The 15,375-nt window shown below is 38.2% G+C and overlaps 4 protein-coding genes across 5 annotated transcripts in view; 1 reads left to right on the forward strand and 3 right to left on the reverse strand.

Annotated features, from left to right (window-relative positions):
• The first annotated feature begins 1,071 nt into the window (after positions 1 to 1,071).
• Zmynd10 (zinc finger MYND-type containing 10) lies at positions 1,072 to 3,343 on the forward strand. The gene is made up of 8 exons (XM_071788640.1): positions 1,072 to 1,207; positions 1,288 to 1,396; positions 1,664 to 1,956; positions 2,109 to 2,314; positions 2,398 to 2,567; positions 2,658 to 2,801; positions 2,879 to 3,111; positions 3,201 to 3,343. The coding sequence occupies exons 1-8, from the start codon at positions 1,110 to 1,112 to the stop codon at positions 3,268 to 3,270; spliced, it is 1,323 nt and encodes a 440-aa protein (XP_071644741.1). The 5' UTR covers positions 1,072 to 1,109; the 3' UTR covers positions 3,271 to 3,343.
• Positions 3,344 to 3,512: 169 nt separating this feature from the next.
• Rps12 (ribosomal protein S12) overlaps positions 3,513 to 15,375 on the reverse strand; it is a 224,029-nt gene continuing 212,166 nt past the window's right edge. For both annotated transcript variants that reach the window (XM_071788650.1, XM_071788649.1), the window contains exons 2-5: positions 4,765 to 4,795; positions 4,271 to 4,405; positions 3,866 to 4,070; positions 3,513 to 3,615 (exon numbers count right to left, since the gene is read on the reverse strand). In XM_071788650.1, the coding sequence (XP_071644751.1) occupies positions 3,547 to 3,615; positions 3,866 to 4,070; positions 4,271 to 4,405; positions 4,765 to 4,781 (426 nt within the window). In that variant the 5' untranslated portion in view covers positions 4,782 to 4,795 and the 3' untranslated portion in view covers positions 3,513 to 3,546. The remainder of the gene's footprint in view (positions 3,616 to 3,865; positions 4,071 to 4,270; positions 4,406 to 4,764; positions 4,796 to 15,375) is intronic.
• LOC139819425 (DNA-binding protein D-ETS-6) lies at positions 5,178 to 11,734 on the reverse strand (the record flags this gene model as incomplete). Its single annotated transcript, XM_071788740.1, is given in 4 exon segments — positions 5,178 to 6,396; positions 6,597 to 6,861; positions 11,133 to 11,703; positions 11,705 to 11,734. Coding segments are annotated over 4 exon segments (1,179 nt in total), but the record flags the coding sequence as incomplete, so codon positions are not given.
• Positions 13,601 to 15,346, reverse strand: Emc7 (endoplasmic reticulum membrane protein complex subunit 7). The gene is made up of 4 exons (XM_071788648.1): positions 15,052 to 15,346; positions 14,696 to 14,954; positions 14,525 to 14,599; positions 13,601 to 14,325 (listed from the first exon to the last, which is right to left on the reverse strand). Exons 1-4 carry the CDS (start codon positions 15,249 to 15,251, stop codon positions 14,197 to 14,199), a joined length of 663 nt encoding a protein of 220 aa, XP_071644749.1. The 5' UTR covers positions 15,252 to 15,346; the 3' UTR covers positions 13,601 to 14,196.

Raw genomic sequence — 15,375 nt, forward strand, 5'->3', positions numbered from 1 at the left:
TGAAGCTACGACAAAATATAATTCCCTGGAGCAAACTATTACTGAGAAAGAGATAGAGTTGAAGGAGTTGAAAGCCCAGCTTGAAAGGGCTAATCACTGATGAAATGTCAGTCACTCGGAAATGGAGTTGCAGCGTTCCGGAGAGGAGTCAAAATCATCATCTCCCAAAAACGACGATGTTAGCGAGGATTCTCAACGAATCGAGGAATTACTGTTATTATCGAATCAGCTGTAAGCTCTGCAACAGGAGCTAGTTAAAGAAACAAGTTAAAAATTTTCAAACGTCAGCGAAGTAAAATGTATGTAATTATTTCGGTTTACACAAGATAATAATTCACAACGCAATTAGTTTTACGTGTCCATTCCATTACGGCGCGTTTTGTTATGAGGAGAGAATCGTAGGTCCTAAGAAAATTATAATAATGGTAAAATAAATACAAATAAATGAAAGATTTAATACATGTAATGAATATATTGTGTATGTGTATTTAACAACTTTTTAGTTTTTTTATATTATTATATATCTTTATTTTTTTAAATTAAAATCAGCTAACTACTTGAGTTTATCGCAGAGGTTGTTAACGACGACCGAATACGGAGCAGCCAATCAAATATTAGCCTCAAATGTAGCACGAAATTAAAAAAATGTTAAAGCAATAAAAAACCACATAAATAAAATTCGTGATACAAATTGAAATAATAAAATTACACGTATATTATTTATTTACAGAGAAATACCCCGGGGGACAGGACCCCCCCCCCCTCCGAGTAGACATTATTACACGTTGTAAATATTTATGTATTTATATAATATAAAAACAAAATAATGTTACGCGCTTTTTGACCTTAGCTCGAGACAGGATATCTTTTTCTCATTTTTACCTTATTTGTGTTTCGCATCACTGCCGCGAAGTTGCAGACAAAATAGATATACAATTTCTGCATAAAAATACATGGATACGATTTATTGATCAAACGTACTCTTGCACGCGTGAGAAGACTTACTTATTTTTTGCGCGCGAGATATTAGTAAACGGAGAGAACGTTAATTATTCTGAAAAATCTAAACGCGGGGATATTCGAGAAAGCCGTTCTCTCTTCCCGAAAGAATGGCAGATCAGATGGAATACATAATACCGCCGTGGGAAATCGAAGCCTTCGTGCAAAGCTTGAATGTTTCAGACTTGGAGAACATCGGTACCAAAAAGTAAATTCGCATTTTCGCATATTTTCTTGTCATTCGGTACAATTTAGAAATCAATGTGAAAACGTACGAGTATCTTTCAGCTGGCTGGAGTTCCATAAGAAACTGGCGTTGCTAAACCAGCAGAGTGTGCTTGAGATAACTGGACTGCGCGAGGAGAGCGTCATGGAATGGTTTACCTCGTTAAAGAAAGTAAATAATTAGGAGCAACGATTTGTAAAATACAACGAGTGAAGCAATATTTGCATATATACATCGCAAGCAGAAGGAAAAGAGAGATAAATGTGCCGAAATACAATTTTTAATAGTTATAAATTTAATAATACTTAATAACATATAATTATAATACGTAGAAAGAATAATTATAATTGCTTTCTATGTAAGCAAATCACGGGAAATTATATTTCAGCACAATTATCTCTGTTACGATATCAGTTCTTTGAATCGAGCTGTTTTTAGATTCCTATTCTTGTCTACGAAGCTATACAAATCGACATATGGAAGCATAAGGTGTTTCCGCTTCTGATTGATCTCAATGACGAGCCGACAAATACATTCATGTTGTACAGTGTACTTTATCACGAAGTTATCGTGGTTTCGTTATTGGAAAATATATTATTTCATTGCGAAGGTGCGCAAACGGTGGACGACATGGTGATCGATCTCATCGATTACACCGTTCAACGTGTAACGACGCTCCTTGATGGAAAAACCATAGACATATATGAGAAATCTGAAATCAAAGACGCCAAGTAAGATACTATTCTGTTTTAACTGCAGATACAGCAGATTGTAAAATCAACTTGGCAGAGATGCGTATTTGTATTATTTATGCACATATTACAGTGTACATTAAAAATTTTTATGAATACCGAATTTGTTGATCACGCATACTTTCCGCCAGTTCTTGTTTGGAAGAAATAGTGGAGAAGCAGAAGGCATTCGAGTTCGACATTGGGATGCGGTGTATCTCGATTCTTCACTATCTAATTGAAATTTTGGATAGCTTACCCCTTTGCGCAGTTTCGCGTATGCTGGCGATCCACGACATTCCGTACTTGTTGGCGCAGCTGATAGAAAGTCAACCGTGGAAGAAACAAAATGAGGATGGTAATAACATCCATTTTCCGTTTATAGCGTGTCCTAACGAAATATGACGATAAATAGCTGAGTTGTCATTAATCTTCGTGCAGGTGAGGCGATGACGTATGAAGCCAGCTGGAGGAAAATTAAGGCGAATGAAATTGGAAAAATAAATAAGAGAGAGGGACAGGTATGGTTCGGTTTGCGAGAATTACTTCTTAATCCGAAATGTTCTCCGTACTATGAAATCACAGAGCACAGGTTGTCCCAGCTATCGAAGGTACTAATTATCATCTCGATACTCATGTCGATAATTATATCATAAATATAATTTACGATTTTAAGTAGAATTTTTAATTCTATGTCTTAGTTGCAAAGACATTTGCATGAAGATGTACTCGATCAAATCGCTCCTTTAATAGAACTTAAGAGATGGTTATCCTACTTAAACATATCGCCGGCGATGCCATCCTCAGACTCAACCTGCCCGGTTCGTGTGGAAGTTATACCGCAGGTACATTCGTTATTTCTTATTCTTTCGTTGTGTGTGTGTGATTATCAATTGTACAAGATTAAATACATTAAATATAGATAAAGTCAACTATTTTGGAAAAATATCATAAAAAGTGGAAGAAATTGGCTAGGCATCAGTCCAAATACCTATTTACAACAGATACGAGTTACATCAAAGATGCTGCGCAAATTTTAAGCGACGTCTACGATTTGGAGAAGTTAGATCGTATAGAAGCGAAAAAGTGTTCGTTATGTCAAGAACCGTCTAAGAAACGATGTTCCAGATGCAAGGAAGCTTGGTATTGCAGCAGGTATATGAGAAATACTTTGAGGATTTACTAAGAAGTTACGTTAAACGCATTCAAGAGTAACATAGTGTTGATAATTCTTTTTATTGTAGAGAATGTCAAGTGAAAGATTGGGAAAATCACAAGAATATTTGCAATATGACAACGGAAACTAAACAGTGATAACATAGTCAACTACTAAGAATATATGTATTCATCAATATAAAATATATCTCTTTATATGTTCTCTTTTAAATTATGTAATATTATAATCATGGACATAAAGGTTGCAACACTTTTCAGTGAGGATAATCTCAATTTTTGCGCATTTTGAAATTTATTAGGAAAAAAATAGTTGCAATCTTTATACTTATATATCTTAACGGAAATTCTAAGAAAGAAATTTCAGAAACAAATGTATCATATTTTAGTTTATGTCAAATATTTTATTAAAAGATGTTAATGTACAGCGCTTTGTTTAAGATATTCCATTAGAACGTCCTTAGCTGGTGTGTCTTCACCAAAATCCTAAAAGCAATGAACGCTTACTCAATAATGGAATAACAATGACAGAGAAGAAAACGTTAACAAAAACTATATCAGCAAGGCATAATAACAGCATGGTCTGTTTATTTTATGGGTTCTACTCAGTAGAGGGAGCCCAATTATCATCATATGTGCGATATGTTTTATAATTATCTCTATAATATGCTGTTAATTACAACAAATTTTACGAGAAAAGAGAACAAAAAAGTTTTAAAGTTCTAATATAGCCTACCTTTATGACGACGCACGAGCAGCCAACAACTTTGCGCGCTTTGCCTGCGCTATCAATTTTACACAAGCCAGCCCATTCACCTAACTTTTTGTTATTGTCTACTTTTATCAGCGGAATTTGATGTTCATTGCATAATGCTTGAACCAATTTCTTGTACATCGGTTCGTCGCAATTATCTGCCAAGATGCAGAGCATGGCTTGCCTCCTGGAATACAAAAGACCCATCATTAAAACGATTGGTTTTTAACATTTATGACATATTTGTCTTATGTGTTAGAGCAGAAAGGTGCAAACAACAGGATGTATCAATCAGATTCATTTCAAAGGAAAAAGCTTCTGTTTCCCACCATACATACATCTAATTATAATTCTATTATAATCGATCTTCATATTTCTGTAACTTACTTGTCTAAAGCTTTAGCAGCTTCATGGAGCCCATGCACAACGCCGTCGTGAATAAGAGAGTTCTTTAGAACTTCTTGCAGCGCAGTATTAACGTCCATATTACCACCCGCTGTCATCGCGGATGGCACATCGTCGCTATAAATAAATAATTTTATATTGAATGTGACAATATTATTCAAAGCTCGTTTTATCAATACATGAATATACATATATCGTTTTATTATCCCCATTTGTTAGCTGTCATAGACTATGCATATATTTTTTTACATGCTTGAAAAATTTTTCTATTGATATTTCTCAATAATGAAAGTTTACCCAATTATTATACAATGTAAGTGCATTTACTACACGTGAAAAACTTTTTTCCCTGTTACTAAACATTTCCTGCGAGTCCGTGCAGCTCTGTGCACTCGTGATTTCGTTAATCTACCAAATCTAGTCGCGCAACAAACGGGGAAGGCAAGGAGAAGCTGAAGGCACTGTAGTATACTCACTTTTCCACGTCAGACATGTTTGAGCGAGCCGAAGAGCTGGAAATAAATATGAGACGTTATTATTCTCGCTCTAGGAAACACATTCCCGCGTTTTCGCGGGCAAGATACGTGACGATCGTAACGTAACGAATGGATTTTAATCGCTAGCGTCCAGCGTGGTCCGGTTTACCTTTTCTGGCAGAGCGAAGAGGAGTTATCGGGCACCGGGGGATCTGAGCATGCGCTACCACGAGCGACGCCACGCGCGTTTTCGACTGGCCGACATGTTGGCACGTGGAGACATCTACGGCATCCGGCCCGAGATGGTAAAGTTACCGACGATTGGTCGAAACTGTCGAAAGCGTGTCGCGCTTTCTATCGACGGTCTTTAGAGTTACGTGTTCGCGCCAACGGTGATAAACACACGAATATTTCGGATCGCGTCGAGCCAAATTGCATCCTCCAAAACGGTATTATTAATCACAATTTAGCGCCGTTTAGAATTGCTTCGTTGCTTACGGCATGCCTTCTCGCGATTGCGTAATCATAAGTGATTATTTGCAGCGTAGATAATCGCAGGGAGTCGAATTGAGATTTGCGCCAGGCCAGATGACATATACGTTTTGTTTACCATTTCTACGAGCAGTCAAACTAGCGATGCCTCGACGTCTTTATTTTTAATCGGTTTACACAATGTGAGAGACTTTTATTTTCTACATTATATTTATTAGATAGAAAGTCGTGTTTACAAAATATACATTGCGAGTATACGATTCTATAAAAGTATTATAGTTAATAACGAGTTAGTATAGAATCTACTAAGGTATAGTAGATCCTACAAGAGTAGTAGTCGTGATAACGAGGAAATAAGAATGTGCTGTATTGCTTCGTGTATGTATATTTACAGGTTCGCACATCTCGGAGCATGATTGTGAAAGAATACGGAGGGAATCCCAATGATTGCCACACTTTAAACGGCTGAAATATTTCACGTTAGTATACTATTATCATCAATAGTCATTATATATGTACAGTTTGTCCCTATGACGTGTTGATTGCTAATCGTATCATTCTAACATTTCTCAGCTAGAAATGATTAGATTCGAATCGTTGATATCACTGTCAATCATTACTGGTTAATATTTTTGTCATCTTTGATCTCATTATAACGGTATTTATGTTCATTGCTCAATTGTGAATATTTTTTGTAAGATTTCTATTGTCTTTCAGGCAATAAAAATCTTATATAATATATCTAGGAAGGAATCAAAAGAGCTATCATCCACTCAAGTTGACATCGGCCAACATAATCTTATATCTAACAATGATTGAAGACAATGTTATTTCGGTGGTGAATATCGATATGACCAATAGTGCGGTGGTGGCAGTGGTGGCGGCGGCTGCTGTTGATTGGAAGGCGACGGTTCCGTTTGTAATGAGGACGATACGGAGTGCTGAGCAGATCCCACTGGATATAAGCGATGAGTCTGATGATGAGGATGACAGCTCGTATTTGTTACACGCGACGACGTTGACGCTTCCAACATGATGCCGGCTTGGGACTGACAAGCCATTCTCAAACCGTGAAAATCGAACTTGTAAGCGTAACGTTTACCATGAACTTTCGTCATTATATTCTTGTCGTAGTAATATCTGCGAAATAACAATGTTCTTTCTTAACAGCGCTGCGTAGCATATGGGAAAGCACGTTTCAAAGCGGTCAAAATTTTTGAATCTACAAGAATCTTGAGAGAGGTCTGGTGAAGATGAGATCTATGAGATATGTGGAAGAGGAAAGACAGGTGAACGATATGATATGTACGATTGTGTCATATATCTGTTTATGCAATTACCTCAACGCGCGTGACAGCTTGTCGTAATTCATGTTAGGCTTGCTCTTGCGCTCGCCCCAACGACGCGCGACCTCGTCCGGATCGGTGAGCTTGAATTCCCCGTTCGAGCCCTCCCACGCGATACAGGACGAGTTAGACGAATCCGAGAGCAGTTCCAGCAGGAATTGCCAGAGCTGAACCTGTCCGCCTCCGACCGCCCCCGAGGCACTGGCTCCAGCCGTTGATCCAATCAGCGAGCAAGTCCGTTGTAGGAGGCTGAACCTATCTGCGAGCAGAAAACGGAACACGCATGCACCAAACCCCGTTCTCGAGGCATTCTTGAGATCGAGTCGTTTAGACCGTGAGAGACAGAACGATGGATCGCCGGCTTTCCCCAGTACACTTGTCTTCTCGTTCTGACTGACACGGATTTTTATCCTGTATTTCCGTATTGTCCACGTAAATATTCCGTCATGTTTACAAGATCCGAGAAAGATTTACGATAATTATCGGTTTAGATTTTCTTACGAGAGTATATGAGAACCCGAGCAATTATTTCAATATCTTTTCTTACGAGAGTATATGAGAACCCGAGCAATTATTCCAATATCCTTTCTCTACACTAAAGTTTTATTATATATAATATTCTATTTTTTATACTGTCTTAATAGCTATATATTGTATTCGTTACGCGCAAATGATTTTTTTTTCTGCATTGAACGCGTTGCAACGTTACCCGTAAATACAGAGCGACGAGGATGATATGCTTGCGACAGTATTTTCAAAAATTTAATTTCTTGTCTTTCTGAATTTACCATTATAAAAAATCGCAGCGGCCGAAGGGTGCAATCTGGTATCCTGCTGAAGATGTAAAGGATGCGTCTGAATTCTCCACATTACGCGCCGAATTAAACTATTTTAGCCTAATCCTGTGCGCTTTCGGAAACCGATAAACGACAAGCCTATCATCTCTGAAGAGTTATTCCGCGCATTGAGGATTCGTTTTCTTGCGTTTTCAGCATGACGATCATCTTGCAGTCTTAATGTTTATCGCGATTTTACATCTTTTTGATTTGAAAAGAGAAAGAGCATGCATCGTTATGGATTTCTCGTGTCGGCCGAATAATAATAGAAACTAATTTTACAGGGGCTCGGACGGTCACACGAGCGAACGTAGCACGAACAGCTTCATCGCGAACCAACTGTCTCGCAAAATAATGGATACAAATCAGGGAATATCAATTGAGATTCATTTCACTGATATCGATGACGTTCTACACATCTCAGACAAGTACACCCACGCACGCCACAATGCAACATCAATCGTCAACGGAAGGTAAATGCATTTGGAATAAAACCCCGCCAGTCAGTGGGCAGAGAGCGACTGAGCGACCTTTGCCCCTGGTTATTTCAGCCCTTCGCGCACCCCACTCTTGGTCTTGGTAAGAACGGAATACCTTTACACCCCCTCTTCTGACGTACTGCGCTTTAGAGTACTTACCTATAGTTGTCTCGTCTCTTTTTCTCTTTCCAAATTTACTCAAGTACCTTTTCGAGATCTCGAGTGAGATGGCCAAAGTTAAATAAATTTATTCGAAATTTTTTCTCTCGTAAATGGGTCTCTCAAGCGCTTGTTCGGAGCAATCGTTTCTTTTTAGATCACATTTCTGCAAAACTTGGATATACGTCGTCTGTTTAAAAATTTTCTGAACTTTTATAATATATCGCCATGTCACGCCGATAAGTGCGATAAGCGGTGCTGTCTATTACAGCAGCGGTCTTAATAAATAATCTCCCGTTTATCGCGTCTTTCTGTTGTGATTAGTTATCGTACTGTATAGCTTTTTTTGTATATGAGCTTGTTTGTGTTTTGCGATTTTTAAAATGACTGAGTTAAAATGACACACACACACGCACGAGCAGCTTATTAACAAATAGTGAATCGGTAGTATTATCTTGAGGTGTTGTGTGAAACGTCTACGAAAGAATGTCAGGAGAAAAAGGTCCGAGATATTTGTGGAGAAACATCCGGAGTCCTCCATCGCGATAACGCGTCAATGCATTAATACTGATTTATGAGTTTTGCACTAAAACGAAGAAACTTGTGCCTCCCAAAGAAATTTCTCTCGATGTAGCATGATAATTAATCACAATAGAAAGACGTGGTAATTGTGTGGACGCGCTATTGTAAAAGAATTGGAAAATTTTTGAATAGATTACGTACATTCGTATTATTATTTTATATTACTTCATCTGACTTACGGAGACGTAAACTAAAAGTGTACAATATATGCTCGCCCCTCTTTCGTCCGATACAGAACACAAAAAAATATTTTAAAGTCCTTTTGTACATTTTTATGAAATTGATCTAGCACAGAACTCTCTGTTGAAGTGATTGCTCTTTATAGACGTCGGTGCTTATGTTATAATTATAAAAGAAGTTTTAATGGAGATTCTCATATTAAATATTATCGCATCTATTATTGTCTATACTAGTTGAGTCAGCTTAGAAGATATTTATATTTTCCAGTCTCTGTAACATTAATGAACAATGGTGTGCATTGCCAAGAATTACGTTGCATTTCAGACTAATCGACAAGAATAGAAAGATACGGAAACGTGGTGCGAAATTTGAATTTTAACAAAGGACTGTAACAATATAAAAAGATTCGTATATACATACAACACTTTCATATATTACAGATGCGCCAACTCGACTATGATACGCAAAAGAAAGAAAGAGAGAAAGGGAGAATGTGAAAAATTTTATGACTTAAAGATGACATAAAGTGCTCGAAGGGCAGGCTCGAATGGATTCATTCGAGGATATCGTGGATGCACATATTTTACACGTGTGCATGTATGCTTAGATACAAAGTGCATGCCGCACACACAAGGCGAGAAGTTTAAGCGACGTGTGACGGAGATGCGACGCGTAAAATTATCCCGTATACATTCAAGATCCAGAGAACGTTTGCCGCTCATCACGAAAACAATATAGTCGCGCCCCGCGGCGAGCTTACCACCCCCGAGCCCGTTAGAGCCTGCCCCCGGAGGAGAGCTGAAAGAGGGGTAAAAGCGGTCGCGCGGCAAGCTCGTAACCCCTCGTGGCACCACCTTTCCGCTGCCCTAAACACTCGATGGTTTATTCATGAGGACTCTCTCACCGCGATAACACTGATTCGTTTAATAAACGGCTGCTGCCGGGGCGAGATGGGCCGACGCACACATTGAAAACGAGAGAGAAAGGGAGACAGAGAAGGAGGGAAGGAGAGAGAGAGAGAGAAAGAGAGCTGCAACGTTATTCAAACGGACGATATATCTCGGAGGCTTACGCTGCCACAGTTCGGTACCTCTCACTTTTCGCTTTTCTTCCTCTACGTCCGAGGAGATGGTGCTCGAAAGTGTATTCCGTATACGAAAAAGAGGGGCGAATAGAGCATAGACAAAGGGAAATTAAGTTTCTTTTTTTCATCTCGTTTTCTCGTGCTTTATTGTGACTCTACGCAGTCGAGACCAATTCTAATATAATGTATTATACTGTCTATATTGTATTACTCTTGTTACTGCTAACATGATTATATAAAATGTTTGTTTAAATACCACACTCCACCCTCGTAGAAATCTCTTTTCGTATGAAATGAAATTTGGCTCGATCTTGGTAGGCTGTTCTCTTTTATTCCTCGGGTTATCGCTTTCTTACTCAATCGCCTCGATTTTATACAAAATGTACGGACGTTTCGGCACATATGTTGCTTTTTTCCCTCGGGTCATGCGAGCGACAGAGGTGATGAAAGAAAGTCTGGGGCGAAACTATCCGTTCGACGATACCGATATTTACTTTCCTGCCGGACCGCGTTTATCTGTAATAGATCGCCGCCATCGTTAAAGCTTTAGATAAGCTCCAGTTGGACCAGAATCGGCCCTTGGGGAACGGTTAGCCTTTTCCGGTCACTCTCCATTCAATCGTGACAGGTCCAAGACCAAATGCCTATTAAGCTTTCCTAAAAGCTTTACCATTTAGATTTATAGCGTGAATCGCTTTGGATTTATGTTTGCAATTAATATACGTAAACGCGAAGATGTTATTATCGCCAAGAGAAAAAATGTTATTACGACCTGTTTTAAGGGTACATTATATGTAGAAGTAAGTGAGGAATAGATAACACAGTGGCAGATCTTGAAAACTATATTCTAAAATTTATTAAGGACTTATTTAATTTTAAAAGACTAAACTATAGCCTGTCATTTTTAGATGAAGTAATTGATATATCAAAATTCAGATATTAGAAGAATCCAAAATCCGAATCAGAAATGGAATATGAATAATTTTATCTATCCAAAGTAACTTTTTTTTTTTAATTATTAGGACTATTCCGATGACCCAAATAGCCCAACGAGCCAAATTTTGATTTTTCAGAAAACCTGAATTTATTTCGAACATCTTTTAAATGTAAATTTGGACCTGGGTTAAAATTACTGACATATTAATCTTATTAATCATAATCTTTAATAGTATCCGTAATAAGAAAATAGTGATTTTGAGCTTAGACTCACCAGTTCTCTCATTATTTTCGTTTTCTTGCAGTAAACTCGGAGTACGCACGCCAGTGGCTTGTAGATGAAGATGAGCCAAATGTTTCGCTAAGATACTACCTGCCGTTCCGCCGATATCCTGCCAGTCTTGTAGCGTTAATCGCAACAATTCCTCGCCGGTCGACGGGAGTATCGCTGCGATGGATCCTGATCTAATGGCGAATGTCCGACCGCACCATATAAGCCATTCATTTATGTGACTCGAGTTCCACTTGGACGGATCTGAAAGATGAGGATCCGAAATTATCGGGATTTCCCATACTTTCACACATCGTTCGGCGATTAGATATTTACCGGACGGTAACATAATTTGCTCAGATTCGGGACGATTATCGGGATCTTCATCGTTGTTTTTCTCGTCGTTTTCCGACGCGATTTTGTGTTCCACGGTTTCAATATTGGGTATTCCATGCACCTGCGAATGCATCGCACGAGTTTGTCTGCAGCTCGTGGACACTTGTGTTTTCTTATCACTACCCCTCTTCGATTTCGATTTCGATCCCGAATTTGATTCAGAGTCCGTCATTTCAGATGGTATCTGATGCACGGTGTCCGAATCTTGAGAAATGTCCACACGTCGACGAAGGAATTCACGATTTTTCTTCGTGAATCGATCATTTATCGTCGCCATCTCGCATCGAGTAACGTTGAGCATTCTCACCTAAATTTCGGCATCGAAACGTGGTTTCCAGCAAAATTACATTTCGTAAGTAAGTCCGGCGAGATGTCTTCGCCGAGATTAGGCTCGAATTAGCGCCTTAATCGACTGATCGATGCTCGTGTTCATTTTCACATTGCACTTAATCACTTTAAATACTATAAATATATGATATATAGATTCACCGTAACTTTCTTCTTCCACACATTTTGGCTACGAATATTTAAGTAATTATTTGATCGCACGATCGATCGTTCAATTATTTTTCTCGCAACGTAAAAAAACTTAATCGCCGTGGTACAACACATCGCGTAATCACGTCGCAAGACGATGCTTCGATCTAGTCGTTGTCGACCTGAATGAAACGAAATCGGTCGGGCGGGAGGAGGCGAACTACGGCCGAACCAGAGACTCGATTGGCGAAATATGGATTCCCGGAAGAGCGGTACACTCAGCCGCTCTCGCTCGGCCAAGTTGCTCCGAGCGGGCTCCGTGCATCGTCGACCGCTGAATCACGCTTCACCGCTGTGAATGCTGTGATTGCTCATCTTTACTCATGTCCCTTTTTTCGTTTTTGTCAATTCCCACGGACGGTGCGATCCCGCTTCCTGGCGTTAATCAAGTCTGAATAATTTAACTTTCTTTATTTTTTTTAATTTATCAAATTGTTGCGTTACAGAGAGGATGCAGAGTTTATCTCGCGATATCTGAAAATATTCCTTAAAGCAATAAGCTTTAAGGTCCACTATTGTACGTTTGAGCGAAGATCTTTTTTGTTATAAATTGTTATAAATTATAGATCCCCCGTTTTCCTGTTCTACCTCTGTTAGGAAAGAACTCTGTAGAATTTCCGCACGTTTGCTTTTTGCTTTCAGTGCGAGTTACAGATGTGCGTAGATTTTTTTTGTCGACCTGAATGAGACCTAGATCTGCGTGTTAATCATACTTGAAAATATATATTTAATGTCGCATCCTGTGCCAGCCGGTTTTTTGTCATGCTATGACTTAAACATTTCCGAGAACATTTTTATGTCCTTTATCTATGATGCAATATACAATCCGAGTTATACAATAGATCCATTGGTCACTTTAACGTGACAAATTAAAACGATGTATAAACATAATTTTATTTTTTTACACGTAATGCTCTTGTGAAAGATATTTTAAACGGAAAATTATAAAATTTCTCATTTGTATAGTTTTGTATATAGATAAGAAAGCACACCATTATAATCATCCGTCGATATTGGACAAAGCGATATTTTCGAGACCGTTAGATAAAGATTTTAAAAGAAATTTTATACAATGTTCTTTAAACTATATCACTATATGTAGAAACTTTTCTCAGAAGAACAAGGATCTTTGATTGGCGATTCTTTATTAAACATTTTATGAGCAGCCATCGTTATCATTTGTTACAATTTCTCAACGTAATGCTAAATTGGAAATATCTTGAGTCTACTAGTTTCTTACATCGTTTTAGATATTTTTTTGTAGGATGAGTACGAAATAATAATTAAAATCGATTAATAACAGACACTCACAAAAGAATAGGACATTATAAAATTAAATTATATATATATATATATATATATATATATATATATATATATATATATCATTGTTAGGATTTGTATAGTCGACGGTTTGGTTCAGACACTCATCCTATATATTTGCCTCGGTTTTAATTGAAGTTGATTGAGAAAAATTTGAGGAGTGAAGGAGTATAAGATGGATGATATAATTCGCTTTGGAAGCCCATAGTTCAAGATTTTATACATAATTGTTGTTTATTTGTGGTATTATAGATACATGCCTTTTTACGATTTAGAAAATTGTATCTTGTGCCTGGACACCTTACATAAGACAGGATTAATCTAGACATCACAGAGAGTGACCGACACAAGAAAGTGTAACAAAATAATGTCTTTGTGACACGAAGTACAATTATATTGTACACATTATTACATATTATGTGTCATTACATCATATTAGGTCAGATTTTTTTTTTACTTATATTCATATTCTCTACTGATTTATGAAATTGTGTATAAAGTGACCACATAAAGCAAAGACGAATGAAAAGTTAGAAAGTTGCTGGCGTTGTTATCGTTTCTTTATTTGATGTATATAAGAAATGCGAATTATTTTTGTGAATTATGAAACTGTAGGAATATATCAAGCACTTTCAAGTAGTCATAGTTTAAAGGCTTAACGTATTAACAATCGCAATCTTACACGCGATACTCGATGCAAGGAATTGGAACGTTTTTCTCGCCTCTCGTCGTCGTATCTTAATATATTTTTAACGACTAGAGTAAACATATACATATAATCATCTACAGATAATAAAACTAAACTAATACATTATTGTCTTTTCTTAGCAGCTTTTACAGCCTTTGATTTTTGTTTTTCTCCTCCAGAAAGAAAAGACGTTATTACTTCAGACATTTCTGGCATATTATAGATAGTGAGATTATTTAATTGCTCCATTTCCTACAAAATGCATTTAGTTTATGACTTGTCAAGGACTAGAATATATAAACTACGTGGTAAATCGTATACTAATTTATGTTAGACGATGTGAGTGTATCTTACAGTATTATCTTTCATTTATTTATAGATATTAGAAAAAAAAACCCTCCTAGTCTTTAGGATCACTCATAATTTTTGGCCGGTCTTTAGGTCTTCTTACCTTCCTAGTTTCAGGATCATTCATAATTTTTGGCAGAATCATGATCAGTATAAGTGGCAGAACCATCATTAAAACCTGAAGAGAATGGAAAAGAAATATTACGACTTTAGCAAAGGAAGGGAGCAAATCAAAGCACATGCATTGTCTACGCTTCGTCCGAAGCTCTATTACCATGGGATTGAACAGGAAGTCTGTTAACCGCCACTGCTCTCTAACTTGGAAATATCGGAACGGTGCTAGAGGCCTCATTTTCAACGGGTAAGGTACTTGAATCACTTGCGACGTCTGTATCAAATTGACCTTTCGAGCTCGGAATTTCCCTTTAGAATTGATCTCGACCCTGACTGGCTCATAAACGTAATTCGGATTCACCACTTCGACCATGTACGACCCAGACGGGACGTTCGAGATTATAAACGTGCCATCTTCCCTGAAATCAAACATGCTCGTTTAACATATATAGCGCGTCCGTGCGCGTGAATTTCGTTCCAAGTTCGTACCGCACCGAATGCGCATAGCTACATTACCTCAGAAAGCCGTAGTGTTCACCTCCGTTTGCCATCACATGCGTCATGAGCTGCCACCCAGTGGAAGCAGCGTTGTCCCAGGGGAACACCTTCCCCTCGATCACAAACAAATCCGTGGACGCGTCTTCCTCATGCTCCGCTATTACGTATCGCTCGCATAAGTTCGCGAGAACGACGAGCAAACACAGAATTCCCCTCATGACGAATACGAACGAACAATCATTAACCTCTCTTGCGTGTGTTATCCACCATTATCCACCTGCGACCGAATTGTCATGCGCTTTATCAATCCTCGCGCACCTAGCCACCTGGACACTGCGATGC

Source organism: Temnothorax longispinosus, chromosome 9, assembly GCF_030848805.1.
Source record: "Temnothorax longispinosus isolate EJ_2023e chromosome 9, Tlon_JGU_v1, whole genome shotgun sequence".
NCBI classification, from domain to species: domain Eukaryota; kingdom Metazoa; phylum Arthropoda; class Insecta; order Hymenoptera; family Formicidae; genus Temnothorax; species Temnothorax longispinosus.